This window comes from Ylistrum balloti, unplaced genomic scaffold (genome assembly GCF_031769215.1).
Source record: "Ylistrum balloti isolate Yb309-2 unplaced genomic scaffold, AGI_CSIRO_Ybal_v1 Utg370236, whole genome shotgun sequence".
Taxonomy (NCBI): Eukaryota; Metazoa; Mollusca; class Bivalvia; order Pectinida; family Pectinidae; genus Ylistrum; species Ylistrum balloti.
Genome location: NW_026782193.1, coordinates 1,076,207 through 1,103,868, shown reverse-complemented (window position 1 = coordinate 1,103,868; position 27,662 = coordinate 1,076,207). Strand labels below are relative to the sequence as shown.

General features: G+C 34.5%; 1 protein-coding gene across 2 annotated transcripts; it reads left to right on the top strand.

Annotated features, from left to right (window-relative positions):
* Nucleotides 1-27,662, top strand: LOC132552099 (KH homology domain-containing protein 4-like). 2 transcript variants are annotated; one of them, XM_060216243.1, is made up of 18 exons: nt 1-230; nt 3,326-3,476; nt 4,941-5,039; nt 5,890-5,966; nt 6,306-6,358; nt 6,687-6,838; nt 7,264-7,350; nt 7,486-7,610; nt 8,102-8,162; nt 13,588-13,687; nt 16,824-16,904; nt 17,434-17,547; nt 18,315-18,541; nt 18,753-18,920; nt 19,377-19,567; nt 20,308-20,435; nt 22,075-22,158; nt 22,458-27,662. In XM_060216243.1, coding segments are annotated over exons 1-18 (2,793 nt in total). In that variant the 5' UTR covers nt 1-228; the 3' UTR covers nt 23,351-27,662. The 2 variants fall into 2 exon arrangements, with proteins under 2 accessions (XP_060072226.1, XP_060072225.1); XM_060216242.1 differs by having other exon boundaries at nt 18,300-18,541.

The window sequence follows — 27,662 nt, the reverse complement described above, 5'->3', positions numbered from 1 at the left end:
TTTCGTTGACATATATTCTGTGAATTTTACTATGAAATCGTTTAATTGGAGATTGTCTTGCATAATTTGTGAACAGAAGCAACCAGCTTTGGAGCAAAATGCCGCATTCTAGCATGGACAAGTTTTCCTCGTGATCGCACATGACTTTGTTTTGGATTTACGCTGCAATAACCTTGCCCTTATTGCTTTCCACACAACGACGGAGCTGATGGTTTTTGGTCACATAACATGTCAGTTTAAAGTTATATGTGCTATTATTGTCTCTCCTTAAAAGGGAGCAGTCTCCTAATATCATATTCAAAGACGGCAAACTCCCAAATTAATTAATTAACGTCCCATAATCCTCCTAATTATAGCTTGTTCAGCTTGGTACTACTGCAATGGGGTTCGTTACAAATTAAATGCCTACTGCACAGTACTGCTTGAGCACAGTGGCTTGTTTAGATATATGTCCAGTACATACAGGTACCGGAACACCGGCAAATCTTGCTGTATAGTCAAATTTGGCTTTACTGTATAGTAAAATATAACTAAACATCTGTACGACAAATAAGGGCAAATAAGACATAACTGTTGATTAAATATTGTCAGTGCAAAGTTTGGTACTTGCACCCTTTATCTCGATGTTTCAACGGTAAGGCAAGAAATTTTCCTATTCCATTATCAAAATACCATGTAGCTTGTCGCATCCACTGCACAGTTCGCATTCCTTGCATGAAAACTGCTGAAAGATTCTTATCTTATTTAATTGACCTGCTGTATAGTTTGCCTTTAAATATGGAGTATATATACAGGGCTCTCGATCTGTCAGATTTGGGGCTGAATTCCCAATGCAAAATAGTATCTTTTTTTCCCAATTTAGACCCCAAGTTTTCCCAATTCTAAGGAAAACACCATTATTTTCCCCAATTCAAAGGGCCCCGGGCCCCAGTCCCAAAATGGGGTGTGAGAGCCCTGATATATGAATACTGAAAAATCGTGTTGGTAAAATTCCAATAAAATTCGCTGAAATTTAGCAAATGTGCCAAAAATATTCATGTCATTGACTTGCTTAATCAGTTATCAGTTTTTTCGATCTGCACGAGAAATGTGTTTTTGCCTCTCTTGTTTATTTATATTTGCTTTATATAGGTGTTGTCAGAGTGGATTATTAAGCTAAATCTGTCTACATAGCCAGTACCTGATAAGTATTCAATGTGTAGTGGCTTTATATCATCAAGGAACCTAAAATGACATTTTTTTTTTAAATACCTCCTCCACTGTCCCCAACTGAAAGTTAATTCTGTGTAAAGAATTTTTTGGGTTTTTTTGTCGTTTTTTTTTTCTTAAATTCACATATTGACACGAATGGTCTGATTTGGTAAAATGACAGATCCAATACTTAATATTGGCCATTATTTGTATTTTAGAGTCATGTTGTCTTTTCATTGATATGGTTGATTATGGTTATTGCACAAAAATAGTTCCCCAGCCTTTGGATTTTCTTTTTAATTAGAAAAGGGCTGTTATATCATATTAGATACATGTACATTAGTCAATGGTTGCCAACAATTGACTTTACCCATCAATGTATAAGATCTGGAACTGCTATTTGAAATGGTATACTTGACTGAAATTACTGTGATGACAGTTATTAGACATTATAAGATGTGACCGTTCAGCTCTGATTGGAATCAAGTATCCGTTTTTTCAAAGTAATTTTTAATGATGTTTGCATATATGGTAATCTTAAACAAATTCATATGTATACTAGTAGGTGTATATGAATCTTTTTTGCATCTTATTTTTCACTATGATATTCATACAAGATTGTGTATTCTATGAAACTTAACTTATTTAAAAAAAAAAAAAAAAAAATTATTTATGGAGTTACAATATACAATACTGTGGACCCTTGATAACCCTGACACCTTCATTCTCATCCAAAATTGTCAGGATTACAAGTTTTCCAAACTGGCGAGTGAGTCAACTGGCCAATATAAACAGAGTTATCTTTCTTGATCACAGTCATTAATAAGCTGTAAGGTTTTTTTAGAATATCTTTATGGTATTTACTATGAATACAGGAATTTATAAATGTCTTTCATAGTCTAAGTAAGTTTCATTTTCATAAATAATTGCATATGAATTTAAATTTCCAAAGTGAAAGGTGTGTTATTCAAGTCCAATAGCATTAACGATTCATCAAATGTCTGCTCAGAATCTTTATAAAAAATACTAAATGACTTATACTTTGTGGATTGTATATGCACTGAATACAGTCTATTTACATGTTGTTTAATTTGACACTATTTGGGCTAACTCACAGATGAATAAGACAATTCGTTGCCATCTGAAACTGTTGATAATTAACTGAGTCTGTTAAGTTGACAGTGTGATGATAAATTAGCATATTTATACTTGAATACACATGGGAGACTCCTTGATTTGAGAACTAAAAAAGATACTGTAATCTGAAAACTAGAAATAAATACCCCGGATAGGTACCTAGTTTTTCTCTCAATTCACTTCCATATGCATCAGTTGATAATGCAGTTGTCAGTGCAGTGTTTTTCTACTTTAAATATGCAGTACATAGTACATAGAGACAACTGACCCATAGTCAAGTGTAATGAAATTGGTATTTTGATAATTTATATCAAGTGTTTGTTACATGTTTTGTTTATTTTAACTCCTGACCAATTTGCATTTAAATAAAGTTATATCCTGTTTTCTACAAATGTTTGAAATCATGCCAAATACCTACGTTTCTCACTGTATAAAACTTGCCATTTACCATGTTGATAAATATTTTGGAGAATTCAGGATTGATTGCCAAATGTTTGAAAACAAGTCCAGTGATATTTTAGTTTCCTTTGGCCTGTATAGAAGCACTATTAACCCTCGCACCAAATCCACAAGTGAATACCTCTGTCGATGATCTGGGAGTGGTCACTATGATCACACACAGTATCCAGTGGTATGATGTACACCTCGGGCATGGATGAACAAATTTGAACACAATTTTTGAAGGTGGTAATAAAAATATCTGAACTATTGCAGGAATATTACTATATGCATCCCCTAAAAGTATTTCTGGAACCAGAATAAGAATTTCCAGACTGGTGAGTTTAATGTATATTAGGGAAATTCATTCTCAAAAATTTCCATCTGAATTGCGAGTTTTCCAGACTATCTACATCCAGATTTATTGCTGGTCCACTGTGTATAGAAAATCTTTCACAAAATTGATTCAGAATTCATATTGACTATTGACTAACAGTTGTCTTTATAGTCACATAGCTTTGGATTATTTTTTATAAGTGATTATTGTTGCTTGTTTTAGGTTGAACAGAGTCAGCAGGTGGAGTGACGACAACAAAAGTAGTCTAGACGCAGCTAGGGAAGCTGCAGCCAAAGTTAATACTATGTTAATTGCTAAAGGCAAACTCAAACCTTCACAATTATCTCAACAGCACAGCAACAAACAAATGAAGGTAAGATAGTAAACTATTAAAAACTTGACAAAGGTCCAAAGCAGGAGGATGTGCACATCAAGTAGCTTTAAGATTTTTCAAGTTTTTTTTTTTGTGAAGATCAAAGGTTCTAAGAGGCCGCTATGGTTGATTTTCGGGATTAAATTGTCACAAGTAGGATTCAACATATTTATAAGCAAAGATAAGAAAATAAAATAATTACTGAATACATAATCATTGTCAACATTCTGTGTTTGCTATATTGATCACGTACAATACAGAGTTGGGACCTTGATTTGAAGGCCTTATGTGAAGACAATTGATTGTTTACACAAGATAAATAGATCGGGGTTAGTTGGAGGTAAATAGCTTTTCTGAAGTCAAAGATGCCTCTGCCATAAAACGGATGGAAGGAGAGATATAGCTTTGCCCTTGTCCGTGCAGTCACAATTCAAATAACAGCAACGTTATTCTTTTTTGGTGAGAAAGATTTTGGTAAAATTTTATATAAGGGTTAACTAAAAGTATACTTTGGACATAATTGTGATGAAGGGGCTCAAGGCCAAAGTCACTGTTTGCTGTATAAAGAAAATCATCAACTGGTTCAATTCAAACATTTTGCAACTTTATTCTTTTATGGAATAAGATAAAATATGAAATATGAGGATACTTTGGAAGTTGTTGTGTTTCAGGGGTCAAGGGTCAAGGCCTTGGTGGTAGAGCATTTATGTCTTATAGACATTTTCTAGTTTTCTTCTTCAATTATATTGTTTCTGTAATTAAAGAGAATGTAATGCAAAGCCAATAATTGAGATGAAAACAAATTTTGAAAAGAATGCTTTCATGTTTTGGATTAAAAATCAGTTTTCTTTGCTCTCAGAGATAGTTTATGATCAAATTTTTGGATGCACAAATTATGTAAGTAGAAGTATATTTTCAACATTTTTAACCCCAAAAAGTACCTGTGCTGACATTACATATTATGCAGGTTTTGGTAGTAGTTTTCTGGCCTCAAGCCGCATCATTATTGCCAGATTCCAAAAATAATGATTTGTTGCCTCTTTAAATTCTGCTGTTTAAAACATGTTCATTGTTGTCTAAATAAAGTGATGACAGAAAAGTGTTTGACTCTTTGGCATTTCAAGAAGGTAGATTTTGCGTGTTCATTGGACTTGGAGAGAATTTTAATGGTTTCTTGTAGACTCTTTAAGATTTTGTATTTTTGAATGGAGAAGTTGTCTCTATAATATGTAAAAGCAGGAAAAAATTGTGGAATCTCCTTCAAAAACAAGAAGATTTAGCATGTTTGACAATTACTTTTTTTGTAGGTACTACAAATAGTCAATCTGCTGTTAGATAAAAAATGCCAATTTGAAAGGGCAAATGGAAGTTGACGTATTATGAAGCTGGAAAAATGATTAACATAGTATAAAGAAAATAGTCATACAATGGATAATATATTCAAGTGTTTATCTTGTGTTTTAGGTCGGCGCTATTAACAACCTTGTGGTGGCAGAGGTGGAAATCAATGATGTGCCTATTGGCTGTAGAAACATGCTCACTCGAGGATCAACACAGGAGGAGGTAACTCTATACAATTAAATCTGCTTACAAGGCATTCAGTTGGATAAAAATCTCAAAAGTTATTAACTCCCAGCTCTGAATTCTGAGAGGCAAATCAAAATCCAGGGAGTCAAAATATCAGAATCTTTTGGTCAAAAATTTTACAATTTAAATTTTATTAATTAATTTTACTGTTGGTTTGTAAATAAAGTCAAATCAATTGAAGACCAAGGAAATCAGTTAATATTTTCCAGTCTTATATCCATCTTCAAGCAATTTATGTCATATACATATACATATTCCATTTGGAAATCTTAATTTTGTAACTAGTGATTTTGTTTTAATGAATTAAAAAGTCCAACTTTAAAAAATATGAAGTATTCAAATAAAAATGAATGACTTCATTTTGATAAATAGGCTACAGGTATGCAATTATTATTTCATTTTGATGAAGTGGTGAATGTTACCTGGTAATTATTTGTTTGAAATTATACATATATCAAGGACTAACTTTCCATAAGAAATGGTTAGAATGCTATCTACAGTTTAGACTGCAAATAAGTAACTTGAATGAAGCATATCTGACCAGTGGTCTCAGATTAATGAATGCCCAGTGCTTAGTTTACCTAAGGCACCGCATTACAATAGCAAACCCAGAGGGACCTGATGAATTGGACTGCAAATTTATATGCCTCAGATTGGTTATTTGAAGGAATGAAGAAATAGGCATTACATGTTTAGAGTACTTGTATCAATGTTTTATAGTTTCTGCCCCCAGGATGTATAAAGCACAATTTTAGCTTTGGGTTCTTGTTGTGAAATAAAGCACTGTTTTGTTTTAATTAGTTGTGCCAATTATTGTTTCCCCTAGATTTCAAAATTTAGTGGCGCAGCAGTGTCCACCAGAGGAAGATATCTTAGTCCCGAGGACAGAGCTAGAAACATGGGGTAAGAATTTGGAATTTAACATGTCTGTATATATACATATTGTGCAAGAGGTAGATATTTCAATCCTGAGGACAGAGTTAGAAATGAGACTGTCATGGAAAAGCTATTAAGATGAAGTCTCAAAAATTTCATTAGTGTAAATGTTTTTCTGACAAAAGTTTCTAGCTTTAAAAGGAATTATTTCAGAATGTGATCATTTTATATTGGCAAGATGAAAGCTTAAAGTATTTGGTAGTGAAAATAAATCCCATCAGGCCAAAGTCATAAATCACAAAGCATATAGAAATCAAACTTGATTATGTTGGTTTTATGACGTAATAATTTATGCATCAATTTCAGGGACCGTCCATTGTATCTCTGTGTCCAGGGTCCTGTCCAAGAGTCTGTAGACAGTAAGTATAGCTACCTGCCTTGTTCAGATACCACTCATAGACTAACCATCCATCCTAGTTACAGTTATGACTTGTTTCTCACAACCACTGACTAGAGTAGAGAGCTCTGTCCTTCCTATAATCTAGTTACAGTATTGGGTGAATCCTTGTTTCCTTGCTTTTTTCCATCTGTTGGTTGTGTGATTTTAGATACTAAAGTCCTTTGGTTAGTAAATATATTTGCTTTGCAAGCAAACAAAAGTATTCATATTGAATAATATTCTCAATCTTATTATGATGAAAACTTTAAAAAGAAAAAAAAATGGAATCTTCATTGCATTTTCTCCAGTGGCTGTTGGTAGAATCAATGAAATAATCACCAATGGGATGAAGACAAAAGGGACACGTTTTTCTCCAGCGATACGACCGCCACCTCCCATGCAGCGTCCGGCTTTTAACCAGCCACCACCTTTGATGTCAATTCCTAGTTTACCAGCAGGGGTCAGTATAGATATAAGAGGAAGTATATTGTACAGAATGTTGGACCTGTATTGTTGACAAGAGATTGTTATTTTACAATATAGTGCTGTCCACAATGCCATAAATACATTGTGTAGCTACCTCTTATCGTGATAAGTATGTGATAATTAAATATTAAGTGCAGGAAATGTGTTGCCTGTTCAACAGCGTTAATAGAAGAAAACCATCTTAATGAGCTTGCATCACTCTTCATGTTTGAAAACGATTCTCACATTATCTAAGAACATTGAATCAGGCTTTTTCATTTAGTGACTGAGGTAGCTTTACAAAGTTAGTGAGAGCAGTTAGAATAGCGATCTACACAGCTTAAATTGCATGATAATTACTTGCAGCAATAAAGATAATTGAGTTTCACATTTTTCTAACTTGAAATTTTATTATTTCAGATGATGTTTCTTCAAGAAAAATTGTTTATTGGACTAGAACATGCACCACCAACTTTTGATGTTAAGGGCAAAACTATGGGACCAGGAGTAAGTACCATTAGAAAAAAGTATTTCTCGTTTGGATTGATTTCTTTCTAAATCCATTTTATGATGGGAAAGGAATAGATAAGTAAGATTATTTTTGAAAATTGGAATGGCAGGTAGTTTTCCTGTATTTTGTAGGGATCCTATCTTCAACACATACAAGCAGAGACAGGAGCACGAGTGACATTGCGGGGCAAAGGATCTGGATTCATAGAACCTCTATCTGGCCGCGAAGCCTTTGAACCAATGCAGATTCATATCCAGTCAGTATCTTGCTTAAGAATATTTTACAGTTGTGTTATACTTACTAATGAATCAGTGAACATGTGCAAAATTTGAGTTAAAGTTGCTTATAAAAATAAAAAGCCAGTTAATGGAAAAAATGTCCTTCTCAATTGTTAGAACTATAAAGATATTGGTCACATGGACGTCTTCTATGTGATACATTAGCCACCTGTTATGATATAAAATGTTGCTTTATACTGAAGGAGTGAAAAAGTGTATGATAAAGTATACATACACTTATAGTACCAAATGTAAGATAAAGTATCAACAAAATCTGGTGATAGGTAATGTTCTTACTGAACAATCACACTGACCTCAAGAGACAGATATGTGATAATGATAGGAAATGATTGATGCCATTATACATATAGTGGGTTTAGATGGTACAGAATTATCGTTCTTGACTAGTATGAAGAAGTTCAATTTACTGGTTTTAATGATTTATTATGATTTTGTATTTTTACTACAGGCACCAAAATGTTGTTGGTCTACAGCAAGCCAAGCAGTTGGCGGAAAATCTCATTCAAACGGTAAGTTTGATATAGTGTGGGAAGTTTTTGTTCTCTATATTGATCTCTGCATTCTGTGATTAATCTTAAGTTTTGTTTCAGAGATTTTCTTGCATCAATTTCTTGCCAATTTACACTTGCATATTTTGAATCCTCTGAAGGAGTGCCATCAGAGAGCAGGATTAATATGTTATATAATTTTAAATACAAAATAGTAAATTGTAAATATAATGTGTTGTACACTTCTTGATACAAATGCAAGTTTGAATTGGCTTTTATAGGTTTTTGACATATGATATATGCTATTTCCTTTTCCTTTGTTGAAAATTAATCAAATGATTCAACTTTCAGTATTGTAGGATAACTAAGAGATTGTGATTTTTTTCTATTCACCTCAAATTCCTTTCAGTTATGTAGATAATAGCATTTCCTTTCCAATTTCCAGTACTAAGATAAACAGATGTTTAGGATGTTTAGAGGTGAATTCACGAGTAATGCAGAGACACCACAGCTAGTGATAAGCAGACGTTGATATTCATAGCTTGATGGCAATTTTATTTCAGAATAAGATTAACTCGATTTCATTATACAGCAATATTATGAATAATAAAATCCTGATTTGTTATGCATATATGATTTATACATAATCTCTAATTAAACATTGACCGTGTTTCTTGTATTATGCATTATGATGTATCCTACTTGACCAGAAGACTTGCTTGATACCTCCATGTAATCATTAAATCATCTTTACAATATAAACTTGTATACCACATGTATTTCAGGTCTACTTCACAACTGTTTTACCAGCTTTACTGTAACCTGGTGTTATTATCCAAATCACAGAGATTTTTGTAGGATTCAGTTTTTTAGTCGACTGTCATATGGTTTGATTGTCAAGTCACTGTTTATCCATCTGATTATCCATCTGATTTTCTCACACCTTGAAACATTTCTCATAATCACTTATTCTCTAAAGCACAAGATAGATCTTTTTGGACACCTTCTCTTGGTTCCATCTTATGTCCAATTTGAATTCAATCATGAATATCAAATATCTTACATACAACCAATCTTTTATCTTAACACTTATAAGGCTACTGTTTTTCAGAAAGTATGATATTGAGACAAACCAAAAAAACAAAATTATAGATAGATGAAAGACTGTTTTGTATTTTGTTCTGTTTCACAGACTATATTATGGATTAATTTTGAAATTATATGTATATATTGGACAAGAGTCTAGTGTTACTTCTTCAGCTGTGACAATGGTATGGGCAATATTTGCTTCAATGTTTTATATCTAGATCCATTGTTCAAAAGGAACGATTTTAACTTTAACCAAATGTGAATTTCTCATAAAATATCTGCTATTCCTATCACACCTGAAATACAGCCAAATTGAGTACATAATCTGTGTGTGTGTATTTTGGGATAAACACTTGAGAAATGAATTTTCCTGTTCTGCCATGGGGAGAGCAATATCTTTCGCTAAGTATGTCCTATTTCAGTGAATTTTGAGAATGCAGGAATTTACATATTTTTTATTATTTCAAACATGATCATAACGTATCTATACTGCTTAAGTACTCTTAAAAATTTAACTTCGATATGTAGAATATTGAGGGAAATAAATGCAAATTTAAGTGTATTTTGCAGTTTGCTTAAAAATTACAATAAGTGGACAGATGAGACATATAATTACGTATAATTCTTGTCTTATGTCATGGTCCTTATTTGGGCATGTTTCACATTGTAGGATTAATATGAAGAACACAATAACTGACTAGAAATCATCTCAGATTTCCCTGGAAATGCTATAGGGAGTTTAAATTTCATATGTTGGTTTCTGTCGGTCATAAGAACAAATGACAACCAAGAGGCAACGTTTTTCAGATTTGACACTAGAAAATTGGGAAACAGATTTTTGAACATGATAGTTTATGATCCGATCACTGTCAACGTCAGATTATTAATAGATAAGAAATAAAAATTCAATAGAACTAAGAATAATAATGGTGGCAGCTAAAATCTCTGAGATTTTGTGTTATTTACAAGTGTCTATCAAACAGTCCAGGACTTTGTTTTACAGAAATCTCTGGCAGAACACGCCGCTATAAACCTAGTTGCTTGTTTTTGGAATAAATTCAGACAGCTTCCTGTAGTTCTGCTGCTTCATTTTTTTATTTGATATGCTAACATTTTTGAGGTGTTGGAATTTGTGTACAAAGATTGTAATGACTGCTGTTTTGTAGGTTTGATCTGTGTAAGGCTGAAAAAATAATACCTTCATGAAAGTCCCAATAGTTTATAATCTGTGTGTACATACATGTTTTATTAGTGTCCGTATGTGCTTGGTAAGATATATTGATTCTTTCAATATTTGTTTCAAACTGTCCAATGTATTTTACTGTATAATGAAACTTCGGCCAGTAGTATCAGGTAATTTTTCATGTAATATTTAGTTTCATGAGTTGTGAATAACTCTCATGAAATTGAGAGAAGTTTCAATTTTGGTGAATATCATAAGTTACCACATGTTAAGTCCTGTTATATATAATGATGTGATATTAACAATATCTTACATAATTAGTTTGAAGATAAAACACCAGTTTCTTCTTTCATGTCTGATTTCGAATTTTTTCAAACTGTCTGATTTCTGTGATAGAATCTGAACAAAACAAAGAGGTGTTTATTCATTAGAAGTTATAACTTGACCAACAGTGATTACAGATCTGATGGTTGTCTAGCCAACAATAGTTTATATTGTACTAATATTGGAGTGAATTAGATACAGATCTGGTGGTAATACGGCCAATGATATAGTTTATATTGTACTAACATTGGAGTGAGTTAGATAAAGATCTGGTGGTAATACGGCCAATGATATAGTTTATATTGTACTAACATGGGAGTGAGTTGGATACAGATCTGATGGTAATACGGCCAATGACATAGTTTATATTGTACTAACATGGGAGTGAGTTAGATACAGATCTGGTGGTAATACGGCCAAAGATTTAGTTTATATTGTACTAATATCAAAGTGAATTAAATACAATCCAAATTTCTCATTACCAGTTATATTGGCATGGTTTGTTTTGTTTATATCAATTTTGATTCAAACAATTCAGATTTCATTAAGATAATTCAGTTATGAAGAGAAATTTGATTAAGAAAAAATTTATTTAAAATACCTTTTAATCTCTTGAATATTGACATTATAACTGTGGCATGCTTTTAGCTAGATCAGCTCTATCACAGTTTGGCAAAATAAAAATAGCTTTCATTGAATTGCCAGTTATTCTTAACTGCAAATGGCTTACTCTCATGCCTCTTTATTTGATGCTGTTTGGAAATTTTGGCTGTTGTGAATTAGCTTTCAATTATTCCTTATGGCTTTCCCTCATTTTCTGCAGTAGCACACAAAGTGTCTGCCTGCTGTTGATTCTACCATAAGAATTATTTGTACCAACATTTGTTGCAGAAAAGTAGAAAAGTATTCAGGAAATTGCTTTGTCAATCTGTCTGCATCCTCAATACTCCAGGGGTTATGATCACATTTGCTCTCTGTACCCCTGGAACCATCCTCAATACTCCAGGGGTTATGATCACATTTGCTCTCTGTACCCCTGGAACCATCCTCAATACTCCAGGGGTTATGATCACATTTGCTCTCTGTACCCCTGGAACCATCCTCAATACTCCAGGGGTTATGATCACATTTGCTCTCTGTACCCCTGGAACATTTCCTTGCAAAATTGAAGGCACAAAGTAATTTGATAAGTCTATACTGGGATTCAGGAGGAAAAAAAGATCAATCACAGATTGACATTCTTCTTTGAAAATTATAAAGGAGTGACAACCAACTTTAAAGCCAGTACAACATTCGTTGATTCATGATGTACATCAAAGGACCAAACTAATCTTCTCATTTTATCCACAAGGTGTTGCACCTTGAACCTGCAATTTTTGTCAAGAAATGTGTAAGGGATGCAGATAGCAATTGTGAGCATAACCCCACGAGTATTGAGGCTTATCTGTCTGTAACACAAACTTCATATAGAAAATATTTCTGTACAGAAGATATTGCATGAACTCTCACCAGATTTTATAAATATCACACCGTCAGGATTGAAGGACCATTTAGACACAAGTCACATTTAACAGCTTTGGAAATAAAAAAGCTTGTGTATAAGCTGTTGCATTAGTACCTACGCAGACTTATACTCACACCATATTGTCACATAATTCAGATCTTAACCTGTTAGATTTTGTAGGTTATTAGCCAAGGCTAAAGGATCATTTGGACACAATTGTAAGCTAACCACATTTGAAATAAAAAGCTTGTGTACAGGATACTTCATGAGCCCTCAACAGATTAAGTTAAAAATCACTTGTACCAGAGGGTTTGAATATATCTTTGTGATCCCCTGCTTTTTTATGCCCTCACATTTATACAGTAATACCCATGTCAGTCTGTCACATTGTCATATCCTTTTGTGTCCCATGAGGACCTCTCAACAGATTTGATTCATATTTACTCCATAGTATCATAACATCAAGTATCGCCTTTCAGGTTTTGATAGGCAAAGGAATGAGGGCATTCATGTTTTAAAGAGTTTTTCCTGTTACACAATACTTATATACAAAATAAACAATACTCAACGATGTTTGGGAAAAAAATGAAGTAGAATTATTACAGAAGCACACTTAATCATTTAACATAGTTACTGTAGCTAGTCATGCTTTATCAGGCAACAAATGGTTTTAAATTAACTGAGTTTTATCCTTACATTAACAGCTGTAATAGTTCATGTTACAATTCTTTCAAGCATGCTTAACTGTTGTTTTTTTTGTGTTTTTCTATTATCACTTGCTTTCACTAGCTCACCCTTTCTGGCTGATGTAAAACAGTTGTGAATCAATTTTATCATACAAGTTCTTTTTCCTCATTTCGAAAGTCCTAAAGTTTCCGAAGGACAAAGAATGTATCTAAGTTTTCCTGCATTGTAAATAATGTTCACAGAAATACTGTACTGTAGAAAGTTCATAAATTAATTTTTGTCAAACTTGTATATTTTCTTAGAAACATGACTTTCATTTAAAAGGGAAGAGATCTGTGTGATGATATAGAACCTTAGGGTTGGAAATTTGGACACCTTTCCGATCACAGTTCAAAATCTTAATTATCTGAAAAATGATCTGATAGAACAGTATTCTGAACTTTAATAGAGAAACAGGAAGTTTTCAGAAAGCCTTTGATACAGGGTTGATGTTTGGAAGGTTGTCCTTGTGAATGTGTTTGTCTGGTGTTATTGATGATATCAATATGTATACCTAAACAGGTTAATGTGACATCCACTGGTGTCAACAAATTATACATAACTTCTGGTTTGTAGTCCAATGGAGCGGTAATCATGCCAGAACACTTATTCTCTTCTAGGTACAACACGATTATGCCCAGTTTCAGCAGGCATTGGTTGCCATGCCGCCAACCATAGCCCCAGGACCGGCCACCATTCTCGCCGGCATTCCACATCAGTGTAAGTGCCTTCCCAGCAGCTCAGGTAGTACGTTTCCATCTGCCACCTGTGGCAAGGTGGTAAGGCAGCAACTGTGTTATGGTATGTTTTATTTGTAGGTGATGGCTGGTCCTGATAATGAGAAGAAAAAGATGTCACTCCTCAGTGCAATGTCCTGGACTTTGGGTTACCCTGTATTTCACTTTATATTTTCTTTCAAAATTTACTGTTCTATATGTTCTTGGAGTACAAGATCAGATTAATAGGGGCAATTCTGGCAGTAGCAGTTTTGATTGCACTACACATAGGCATTTCGAGGTAGAAGCTGAAGAACACAGGTTGAAGTTTTTTGTTTGTTCAGATCCTTTTGATATTTTCTTTTTTTTTCTAAGGCTTGTACTCCTTAACATTAAGGACCCCTCGCATTTACTTTAGTATTACAGTATGAGATATGTTTTCTTCCACCTCATATTCTTTTGGGTCAGTCCTATCAGTTTCTTGAGTTGAAGGAGTCCTTTGATCTTTGATTTGAAATTTGTTTCCTTACAACTAGCTGTCAAATCTACTGATCTCAATCATATTTTTTCTTTAATTTTATTTCATATCAACTGTATTTTAGGAGAAGAAATGAAAGTCATGCATCTGTATATGTGTTACTGAAATCTTATTACCAGGAAATTTTCGACTCGGAAGTTGTTTCTTGTTACAGATTTGGTTATTTGATCTTGATTTCAGGCCTAATCTTTTTGCTTTTGAAATGTTTAGTCCAGGCTGTCAGTATTCAGACTTAGTTATGACGCTGGTGATTTGACTGTATTTATTTATTTGATAGTCAGTACTAGGAAATGGCTGCAGCAGTTTGTTTCTGAATTTCAGAGATGAATTCTTATCCCTTGTTAGAAAACAAAAGAAGACTACTCCAGATGTCAAATCATTGATATGTTTTCACATTTGTAACATATCCACACAAATATTTATACAAGACTTGGGTCTTGGTGTAGCAGGAGAGTAAGAAGGTTGGTGTATAGTAGTGATATCACCATACTTATACGCCTCTCCTATAGAAAATTTGTCTACAGAACAGTCTCCAGGACTTAAGTTGTAACTAGAGGCTACTTGTTGACACACAACTCTGTTTGTATCTCGTCGTAAGTCTGTTATGGTAGGAGATAGATAATACTAGGAGATAGATAGGAGATAGATAATACTAGGAGATAAGATAGGAGATAGATAATGCTAGGAGATAGAGATAGATAATGCTAGGAGATAGAGATAGATAATGCTAGGAGATAGAGATAGATAATGCTAGGAGATAAGATAGGAGATAGATAATACTAGGAGATAGATAGGAGATAGATAATACTAGGAGATAAGATAGGAGATAGATAATGCTAGGAGATAGAAAGGAGATAGATAATACTAGGAGATAAGATAGGAGGTAGATAATACTAGGAGATAGATAGGAGATAGATAATACTAGGAGATAAGATAGGAGATAGATAATAATAGGAGATAGATAATACTAGGAGATAGAGATAGATAATGCTAGGAGATAAGATAGGAGATAGATAATACTAGGAGATAGAGATAGATAATGCTAGGAGATAGAGATAGATAATGCTAGGAGATAGAGATAGATAATGCTAGGAGATAAGATAGGAGATAGATAATACTAGGAGATAGAGATAGATAATGCTAGGAGATAAGATAGGAGATAGATAATGCTAGGAGATAAGATAGGAGATAGATAATGCTAGGAGATAGAGATAGATAATGCTAGGAGATAGAGATAGATAATGCTAGGAGATAGAGATAGATAATGCTAGGAGATAGAGATAGATAATGCTAGGAGATAGAGATCGATAATGCTAGGAGATAGAGATAGATAATGCTAGGAGATAGAGATAGATAATGCTAGGAGATAAGATAAGAGATAGATAATGTTAGGAGATAAAATAAGAGATAGATAAGAATGGACCTAACATCACCATACTTATATTCCTCTCCAATAGAAAAATTGGTCTACAGATCTAGAAAAGCCTTGAGAACAAAAACAAGAACTTTGACTTAAGGAAAAGAGTCAAATATATGATGTTTCCTCCTCTAATTTTATAACCAAAGATATTTGGTTGATGGAGTGTTCTGGAAGTGTGATAAACACGAAACGACATATTTAACCTTCCAGCTTCTTTGAAATCAAGATATCGAGACATCCAAAAACAGGTCCATTTATGGAATTTATCAATCAATATTTGAATATGTTTATAAACTGGACCCAAAGTTGGAGGTTATAGATAAATACCAAAACCTTAACATAGGTAATCCTGTCAGCTAGCTGATCATGATGTACTGGAATGCTAAAATTATTGTGCTAATGGTGTTATTTACACTGACTGTGTCTGGTCAGTATGTAATCGTATCAGTTGATTTTTGTTGATCCATTTGTCTATAAGAACACAGATATGCTTGTGTGCAAAATGATTAATGATACTTTTACAAAATGTAAAAATAACAAAACATTCCTTAGTATTGTATTTATATATGTTGTATATCTCCATAAGGAGTGTATATTGTACTATTGTGATGGATATATCATAGAACTTACATTATGAATTGGTTTTCAATAATATTTTTGTGTGCTTAACATATTTCTCTGATTATTTCTTATATGTTACCAGGTAATTAAGATTTTTCTTGCCACCAAATATTCTGAGGAACATTTTTGCTTCTGGTTCTTATATTTTCCCATGTTTCAGAGTTTGTTTTGATATTCCAGATGTTGCAGAATTCAGCCAGTTTGTGTGTTTCATTTGTGTTCAATAGAAAGACACATGTTTCTGTAGGAAAAATTGTAATTGCTATATAAGAGACTAAGAATTTTTACTATATAAATATTCTTGTGTGTTTAATGTGTATCTTTTCTATCTTTATTTTGTTCTTTTCTATCCAGGTTTTCTTCAATAATTTTTCAAATAATTTCTCAACAGGTGATCTAATTCTTCTTGCAGGAAAAATCAGAAGAATCATACTTTGCTATTAATATCATTCTCCAGCATTGGTTTGTTCTGATGTTAATTTTTTTTGTTGTTGTTTTTTTTGTGATGTTACCTCATGAATGTTCTATTGTTAATTGCATGTGTTTCTATGCTAACAACAGCACCTCCAGGTATGATGGGTCAACAGCCAGGAATAGCCACTCTAACATCTGTTGCACAGCCACCAATTCAGAGCCATCCAGGTATGTGTAAGGGTTGCTGCCACTAATATGTCCTTTAAAAGGATTCCATAGAATGCCAGCTGACTGTGACAATATGGTAGAGAGCCACCCAGGTTTGTTCTATACTAAAGGATGGCTGCCACTCACTGGTTCTTAAAAAATAGGATGCTGAGACAAAACGTTGTATGCAGTAGGTGTTTCATGAGTTTTGAATTAGTTATTCAAGTAATATTGCAGAGGATGATTATCAAGCATTAACAAAATACAGGTGTAGGTTCTACAAGTGGTTTATACATTTTAAATTGTACACCAAGTATGGGTTTTAAGTAGATCAAACAAGGACCTCAATTTAATAGGATGTTTCCAACATAATGGTAGAAACTTTCTAACATGATAGCACATAATTTATTTACTGCAATGCCTGTCTTTACGAGTGATGATTTAGAAAGAATAGAAAAGATCAAACTTCAGTATATAGCCAGTTGGGTTTGAGGTAAATGCTGGTGTAGTCAAGATTACAGTAATAAAAACAGATTTGCTCATTTTGTAGGTCTCCAACCAGTCACTTCCTTCCCTGGACTAGTCAACCAAGTAGCATCATCAGTGGTGATGCCCTCTAGCTCTGCCCTAGCTGCATCCACTACTGTGTTCACTGCTGCACCAGGTAGGTTTGTCAATGAAGGCATTTCATGCAATTCATAGGAGTTATTAAAAGAACGAAGAAATTAAAAGAAAAAATAAAAAGCATCAACAAAGTTCTAGAGCTTTGTGCTTAATAGTATATAGACATACAGACTCATCGTTTTAACATATTACATATTGTGGATAAAATCTATTTTTCAAGAAAGCCAAGTGTCATGAAAGTTAGAAGCTACTTTGTTATATTTAGTGTTACAATATTGCAAGAGGTGGCCACCTACTACAACAAGCAGACCCCACCTCAAAATGTGTCTGGGCAATAAGTTTGCAAAATAAAAGCCTTCAATAATTGTTAGTTGACAGATAATGTAAAAATGATGAGCACTTGAGTAAAAACTATTATTAATGTGTATAGGGCTTTTCATATCTTGTAAGTTTCAGGAAACTTAAGGCCACAATACTTATCATGTGACTACCTGAAATGAAGTTTTATAAAACAACATTGGTCTTACTTTTATGAGAGAGGAGAGAGTTCAGTTTTATTGTCTGCTGGTTTCTGTAAATACATATGTATATAGACCTGGAGTATGTTAAAGTAAAACAAAAAAAAACATATGTGTAACAAAATAGTTGTCATAATCAATTTTGGTTTAGTTATATGCTATTTTATGAAATAGCTTTCCTGAAAGCTTTATTATCAATAAACAATTGTGGCATATTTAAAGGAGTTTCACTGTTTACTGTTATAATAATTACTGGAATTGTTTGTATGAACAGGGACATCTGTTACAGGGGCACACCCACCTCCTCAGGTTCTGGTCCAGACAACAGGCCCTCCACCTCCCCATCAGTTGACCACTCTGGCCCCCATGGGTCCTCCTCAGATAGAGGCACCTGTACCTACAACAGCCTTGGTTACAACCATGCAGCCAGAATTACAGTTGGTATCACATTCTCAGCCAGTGCCTATATGGGGTGCCCCTCCTCAGCCTCTCCCACCAAGCTCCATATATGCCCAGGTGAGACAAAAATGCTGCATTATTTAATCATCATTGCATAATTGGAAAAAAGCAATTCTAACCAAAAACAGTTCAGTTTTATGGGCTGAGGTTCAGTTTTCATTAAACCTTTAAAATTAGCTTGTGAGATTAGCTTTTTTACCTTTGTTTTATTGGATTGAAATAAATTTTTCATATTTGTTTATCTCTTTTGTTTACCTATTTCAAATAGGTGAATGGCCAGTCAAGTCCTGCTATGACTTTTGCAACCTCTGCACCAATGATAGTTACCACTTCGTCAACATACACATACTCAACTATGCCTCGAGAGGAGCCAAAGAGGAGATTTACTGAGGAAAAACAGGAAGAAAAAGTACCAGAGAATTTATTAGGATATGAAGTATGTCCTGTACTCTAATCATTCTGATGCCAATGAAATCACCATTCATAGTAGAAATCATTATAGACACAACCAATTTTATGTACTTTGGATATAAATGGGAACAGTATTTGGCAGGAAAATAAAATGTTGGATGAATCAAGATGTTTCAATTAAAGATATACCTGTATATATATTGAATATCTGCAGTGATGTAAGAATAGAAAGTAAAATAGTTCTAATGTTTAGCAATGAACATTGATTACAAAGAAAACCAGAACAGTGACATATGTCTGCCAGATCCCTACTGTATGTTTGACTGATTTACTGATGTCCTCTATTATCACCAAGCTACAGACACAAGAACCAATTTAGGTAGAACTCAAAGATAACAGTTTTTTTGGGCAAGATTTTTTAGTGACATGTATTTGATTTTCTTTGAGAAACAACGCTTATAAAACAAGTGAAATTTTTCAGCATGGTCCGCCTCATCTGACAAATTTAGTGGTACAGGGGCCCCCACCTCCCAACACCTCTATGCCTCAACAACAACTTCAAATCTCTCCCCCTCAAAGTGGGGATGTGCCACCTCTTGGAATGCATGGTGTTCCCCCTGGGTTGCCAATGGTGTCGGTGGCTCCACCTGGCTTGCCTGTTGAAGAAAATAGGTAAGTCTATTGTCAATTTCACTTAATGAACCATATAACATTTTGTTGGTAAAAGAGATACATGTGAAGATTTTTATTGAGCTGTTATTGAGCAGTTATGATAAATTAGGAAAATTATTGCAATTCATATAGCCAAGGCAAAACTACATAATAATGCTTTTAGCCCTTTTGTAATCTAGTAGATTAGTAATCTTTATTAGATGATTAAGATATGTCATGTTTTTGGTGTTCTGTGATTTTAGGTTACTGCTGAAATGTCCTTATCAGCATAATACACTTTCCAAATTCATTTTCTCTGTATTTGGCAGTGACAGAAAACAGCTCTATTTTAGCATTAAATTGACAAAGTAACTTTCTGATTTACTTAAATATTACATTTGGAAGCACAAATAACTGATTAATCAAGCAGATTGTTGTAAGGAACAAGTTTATGAAAATACATAAAATAGTTGAAATTTAGAGCTATATTTCAAAAGAAAACAATTATTTTGGCATATATCATTTAGCAAATTTTAGCATAAACAAAGATTGAATAAGAACTGTTTTAAATTTCAATAGCCGGAATTATCAGAATTGTTGCAGGATAAACAGAATATGTGGTCATTATGTAAGAATATAAACTGCATTTTGACTCTGGATGGAAAGACAGAAATGGCTACCAGTAGTTACCCTCTCCAAAATACAGCTTATGTTTTAAGACATTGACCATGTATTCTCTATATAATAATCTATAATCTCAGGAATATCATTGGAGGAGTCAGTAGTAATGGTCTTCAACAGTCACCACATGCTCCCAGCTCTCCTCATCCCCCGAATCAGGAGATATCAGACCAGGACAAAAAACTAATGCCTCCTCCCCCACTACCTGGTAAGTCACAGTTCAATGTTTATGATAAGTCACTCCAGATGAAATCAGTTGGACAATGTTATTGTTCCCTTTCTTAATTCTCCTTTTTTAGATGGTGGGTTTTTCAAATCGCCCTGCGTCCGTGGTCTGTCCGTCCGTACGTCCGTACGTTACCGCTATTTCTGGAAAAGTGCTGGATGGATCTTTCTCAAATTTCATATGCAGTTTCCACTTTGTCCCTAGTTGTGCATTGTACCTTTTTTGGACTGATTCGAATTCAAGATGGCCGACAGGTGGCCATCTTGGATTTTGGAAGTAAAAGTTTGTTACCGCTATTTCTGAGAAAGTACTGGATGTATCTTCCTCAAATTTCATATGCAGTTTCCCCTTGGTCCCTAGTTGTGCATTGTACCTTTTTTGGACTGATTCGAATTCAAGATGGCCGACAGGCAGTCATCTTGGATTTTGGAAGTAAAAGTTTGTTACTGCTATTTCTTGGAAAGTACTGGATGGATCTTTCTCAAATTTCATATGCAGTTTCCACTTTGTCCCTAGTTGTGCATTGTACCTTTTTTGGACTGATTCGAATTCAAGATGGCAGACAGGTGGCCATCTTGGATTTTGAATGTAAAAGTTTGTTACTGCTATTTCTTGGAAAGTACGGATGGATCTTTCTTAAATTTCATATGCAGGTTCCCTTTGGTTCCAAGTTGTGCATTATACCTTTTTGGACTGATCCGAAATCAAGATGGCTGACAGGCAGCCATCTTGGATTTTGAGAGTAAAATCTTGTTACTGCTATATCTGAGGAAGTACTGGATGGATCCTTCTGATGTTTCATAGATATTGGTTTCCCTTGGTCCCTAGTTGTGCCTTGTACCTTTTTTAGACTGATTTGAAATCAAGGTGGCCCACAGGCAGCCATCTTGGATGTCAACAGTAATACAGCACAAGTATATTGTCCATTATCCACCTGTAACTGACTGCTATCTAATAATACTTTGGGTTTTTTTTCAAATGATATTTGCAAATAGGTGCTTAATAAAAATGTCTTGTGCCATCATTGAGTACATTCAATGAAGACCAGTTCATGAACATTTACAACACCTGTAACAAACAAAAAAAAATAAACAAATCTTCAAGAACTGAAAACAGATCCTCAAATGGTGGGCGCCAAGATCCCTCTGGGATCTCTTGTCATGATTATTTTTCTTTCCTGACATTTTTTTATTTTTTTTTGTCACATGACATTAAACATGGCTGCAATGACCTCTAATTGGTCGAAGTTTAAACATTGATCCAAATTGATGAAATTTGATACATCATTCCATCACCAATACAACCATGACATCTATTTTCTTATTTTATAGACATGGGAGAGGGGGGAAGTATTTAGCAATGGATGACTTTCACTCACGATTGCTGTTCTGTTTGAATTGGAAGTTATTGTTTTTTATCTTCAGGAGATTAATATTTTCACCAAAGATTTTTCTGTGATAGCATTTTTAATATCTTTGTTACCATGTTGTCCAATTGTGTTAAGCTTTAAAATTTCTCATTATACATGTCATCATCCAGAGAAATCACTCAATTGGAATGTCACACTCGATGATGACAGAATTTTCAATAGAATGCTTAAAGTTAATATCTTTCTCTCCAGGAATGAATTTAAAAAGACAAGGAGGTGATAGGCAAGGTGGAATGGAGAGGAAAAAGTCCAAAGGTGCATTAGGCAGTGTCTCAGGTAAGCATCTCATTGGTGTAGGGATATCAGTGTAGACGGGGAAATATTGGATAAACCTTAATAACAATTTTGACCGAACTTTTTAGACTAAACATAACACATATACAGATTCAGCCTAATGGTTAGACCTGATGGGTTCATATTTTTCACAAATCACCTGTAATCCCTAGTTGTTTTTATTTTTGTATTTAAATATCATATTTCAGACAATTTATTATATTTAAGGAGGGAAAGTGATGTTAGTAAATGACAAAAGTTAAATTGACCAGATAAAAGATGTTGTTTGATCTTTGTTGCAGCCTATGGTTCAGATGAAGATGATGATGAAATCAATTCTTCAATGAAGCAACAGCAGAAGGAGGCTCAGAAATATCAATACAACCAGTATTCCAATGCTCCACAGATCTACCAGCAGGCTGCTCCTGTTATTGTTGGGGAAGCTCACATGTTACCCCCACCTCCTCAACAGCAGGGTCTGCCCCCAGGTATTGAACAGCACATCCTGCCACCCCAACAACAGGGCATGCCTCCCCCACCCCAACAACAGGGCATGCCCCCTCCTCCTCAGCAACAAGGAATGCCTCCTCCACCACCTCCACAGGAACAGTTTCCACAGGGACAGTATCCCCCACTCCCAGAGTCTCCAAATGCTCAGCAACAACAGGAGATAATGCAGATCAACCAACTCCAGCCCCAAGTGCCCTTCCCAAATCAGCCCCCTCCCAATCAGCCTTACCCACAGCCACAGCTGGCTGGCAACCCAGGCCAAGAACAGGCTCACCCATATCCTCAACACTCCTCACCAAGTCCTTCTCCACAGTTTGTCAATGTCTCACAGGCTATTACAGTGGCTGGGCCCCCACCTCCTATACAGAGGATTCCTGGGGAGCAAATCATGCCTTTGCCAGGGCAGCGTCTTCCCACTCCAGAGGAGATGCCACCCCCACATCCAGGAATGGGCCAGAGAATACCACAAGAACAGCTCCAGCCACCACCTCCAAGCTTTGCTAATATACCGCCACCCCCACCAAATCAGTCTCAGTTTGCCCCCCAATATGCCCCTCAAAATCCTCCACAGTTCGCCCCTGGCCCTGGACAGCAGTTTCAACCTCAGCAACCACTGCCACCTCCTCCCCCACCAAATAGTAGCATGCAGCCACAGCCTCCTATACAGTTCTGGATGCCTAATTGATATAGAATGTTTCTGTAGGAGGAAAAGGCTGTCTCCTCTGGTGTAGTAAGGATAATGCATAAAGGACAATTATGCATTCCATTCCTGCAAAATGCCCAGAGAACATTCATTGTCTTGTTTGCTAACCTAGTGAGCGCAGGATTCCATGAATGATGGAAAATGATGAGAAAGGTTTTCCGTGAAGAAAGAAACCATGTGTTTGACGGACTCATATCAGGACTGTGATTCCAAGAGAAAGTTCAATGTCTTGAAGGAAGACCCAGTTAAGACTGGAATCTGTGGATGAGTTAAGCAACAAGAATGTTAAACGAGGAAGAAAAGAACTGATGGCAAGGTGCTGCAAACAATGTTACAGAATGTTCATTGTGGAAGGAGAGAACCAATGGACAGGCATCACTGAACATCAAACAATGTTACAGAATGTTCATTGTTTGTGGAAGGAGAGAACCAATGGACAGGCATCACTGAACATTGAACAGTGTAACAGAATATTTTGTGAGAAAGAAGAGAATCAGTGGACACATGTTACTGATCAATGCAAGAGAATTATGTGATGTACAATGTGGAAGATATAAACGAATGATACAGGCATCAGTGAACAATTTACCAGAATGTAGGGAACCATTGGACAGGTGTTCTGCAACTAAGTAAGATACCCTGTAAGCCAGTGAAGTTAGATATGATGTAACAGTGCTAGAAACAAGTGTTTCAGTCATTGTTCCTGAACTTCTATGTGATATATTATGGATTTCTTGTGATCAAACACAAAATGGTCTTTCATTACAGAATCGAAATTGTGATGATGTCTGCTATGAATCCTATGAATTGAATTGGTGTAGTGGACAAAGTGCCAATGAAGAGTATAGCACCAATTCTATCTACTCTTAAATAAATTATACACTGATGTAGTGGACATCAGATTGTGATGGTTCTTGACCTTATAGCACCAATGTGACCTCTGGATGTGTTTGCCTATAAGCTTCAACAACAGGTGTAACAGGTGATGCTGTTGTCAGCTGTTGTGTGTTTTGCAATGATCCAGGACTAAATGTGACATAGGTACTGTCCACTTTTTCTTGTATTCAATGATGGTGACACAACAGCTGAACTTTTCATAGCATTTCTTTATTACTGTAAGGTGTAATCTTGATCTGCTGAAAATGGAATTCAGCTGCAGGAGAATTGGCTGTGTTTTACAGTACAGATTGATTTTTCTGTTCAACCAAATGTGAACTTATGTATACTTTTTTTAATGTTATGCCACTCTTTGTGAAGCCTTATGGATTCTTCCTTAGATGAGTCTTCTCTTTGTAACCAGAATTAACTATACTGTGGATTCATTTTCTTTCGTGGGGGTCCAATTTTCGTTGTTTTCGTGGATGAGCAAATCCACGAATTTAAAAACACAACGAAATATGAACTACTTACTAAAGTAATTTTGGAATTTGACCAAGTAATCTTTGCCGACACCGGAAACGTCCACCGGTAATGACAGAAGCCCCGTAATTAGTCGGGAGTCGGGTAGCCCAGGAACGTCAGGCTTTCGCAGATTCAATTTCCCGGATTTTAACCACTGTGTTAACGACATGATGGATAAGATACATAATGATATGTTCATCACTGTGATTTCTTTATACTATCGTCAGTGAGTTGTGTTTTTACTTCATAATTGTTTCTGCAGATCTTGTTTACACACCTGTTTACACACATGGTCCAATCGATACGCGTGGTGTTTTCATATGACTGCGGTACACCGACTGATCAGCACACAATGTTTATCCACTGAAAACAATTGTTTCTGGTAATTACCAATTGATTACACGCCTGGATATATACTGATTTGTGGTTTGATATTAATGCGAGACACAGGACGCCATCTTGGAAAAAAACGTTCTTTTATTCTTGTCATCAGTGTTAATTCCTGTGAACATAGCCTTAATACAAACAGAAAAAAATTCGACTGGAAGCAAAAAGAGAAAATTCTAACGTTTTTATTTTTTTCCCACAGAATCAAAAATCCACGAAGTTATGAGTCCACGAAACTGTCTAATTTGTAGAAACAACGAAAATTGAACCCAACGAAAATAAATGAATCCACAGTAGTTTAAGAAGTTTATATGTTAAAAAATTTCTTTGTTCATCCCAGGATTATTAACAAAGTCCCCATGATAGATATTCCAGTGAATTTCAGATATTAACTTAAAAGCATGAGAAATATGGATTTTGGATATTAACTTCAAAATGTGAGATATTCTAGTGAATTTTGGGTGTCATCTTGAAAACATTAAACAAGAAGAATGATTGATTTTCTCAAATCTGCTTAATCTCTCCTCTAGATAGAGGACTTCATATAATTAACGCAGCCAAACTTTGACACTGACACTACAATATTAAAATCTCATCATAAAACTGGGACTGCCTTAATAGGAATTGGTATGTTTTCTACGTACATTTAAGATTTTATAGTTTGACATAAGCTCTGCATTTGAATTATGATAAAAAATGATTAAAATTATTGGTCACAGTATTACTTTCCAGTTTTAAATTTGAATTTCTTATTTTGCTTTAACTGAAGGTTATTTTTATCATACTTGATATGGAAGTTTGTTTTACATCAATTTAGAAATTGTGAATTTTATCTCCTTTTTTTTTTTTTTTTTTATGAAAAATGTACCAGTGATTTTGGTTATATAGTAGCAGACAGATTCTGTTCACTAACAACACCTACAGTGTAGTATTTAAAAGCATTAAACTGCTCTATTTTTCTTACCTAATATTGTTGACAATCTATTAAGTAGAATATGTTATTGAAAATTAATGTTTTTTTTATAGATATTTTATTTTGTTGGGGCTAAATTTCTTTATAATCAGAACTTGGAAGTGTTTATTTGTGCAGTACTTGTCAGATCATGTGATTTGTTACTTTCATGATAATGTTGTACCTTAATTGAGACAGGGTTAATTTCATTTTTATTTGTGAGAAAGAGTGATATACTTCTGGTGTAGGCATACTGTAAGCATACAGTGCATATTTTAGCACTTATCTTACATTAGCACTTTCTAAAGTGGAAAATTATACTGAAATAGGATCGTGCCAATAAATAGTTTTAAATATCAGTTATTGTGGATACACAAATTGAGCCTATTTGTTAAAAAGTCATATTGTGCAAAAATTTGATGAAGTTGTATTTGAATTGCTTGATTGTCAGTGATAACACAATAACCTTATCTAAATTTCCTGGTGATAAGTGTTATCTTACATATAGTCATACATATGTTGCATGTAATTTGAAAAATGTGGTCTATTATGCAGAATTATGAAAGTGCTAATGTGAGTTTGTTTGTATACTTGACTCAGTTACCTGTTGCGTTTTTTATTTAAGATACTTGATGAAATCTAATCACTTTGTCGTTATATTCCCTATATGTAATTGTCTCTCAAAAGAAATGCTATATATAGATACATATTTTTATAATTGTATGCATGTGAAAGAGGTGGAGGAGCTTTGAGTAATTGTTGTGAAACTTTATGTGGTGCTTCTGCATTTGAAAAGTAGATGTTGGACGTGAAATTTGAGTGGTTGGTCTATTAATTGTGGGTATGAAATGCCAGTTATGGATACAAAATGTGAGTTATTGAAATGAAATCAGAATTGTGTATATTAGAATTTGGCATTGAGAGAGATAGTGTTGAACATTTGGTATTAGATAGAAGTCATAAGAATACACAGTATGGATATGACTAAAGAGACTAAACTCTTCACAACTGGTTGGGTAATATAAAAAGCACAGTTAAGTTGCACAATTTAGTGCTAGTCTTAGTTTAGCACTGAAAGATTGTGCTAAAATGTGACTGCACTTATAACATTTGTTTAACACAAAATCATGTAAGTGTGTAGTATATAGAAATCCCCCTTGTTTAGTTGTGTAAGTTATAAAACTATTCAAATTCTGGTTCCCAAAATATTCCTATTAAAATTTTGAGGTACAAATGTAGATCACATCTGATAAAGGCAAATTGCAGAGCAGTACTGTACATATTTAAGTGCTGATGAAAGGCTTTACAAGAGGGAGCCTTCTGACATCATAATTATGATGAAAGTTGAAAGAGAAAGGCTTTTTAAAATATGTTTCATTAAGCGTGTCTGTATTTTGTATTGTCATGGCTACTGAATGCACTAATTTTACTTGTATGTAGGGTACATTTAAATATTATGCAAGGGACATGGATGTTATGACATAATCAGTATGTATGACAAGCGATGTGATGATGCTCCTCCAGATTTGTACACATTAAATGCCTGAACAAACA

Coding starts and splice junctions, on each gene's coding strand:
- LOC132552099 (XM_060216242.1), top strand. Junction 7,351..7,485: donor GCAAAACTATGGGACCAGGA/GTAAGTACCATT, acceptor TGTATTTTGTAG/GGATCCTATCTTCAACACAT. Junction 13,688..16,823: donor CGCCGGCATTCCACATCAGT/GTAAGTGCCTTC, acceptor TGCTAACAACAG/CACCTCCAGGTATGATGGGT.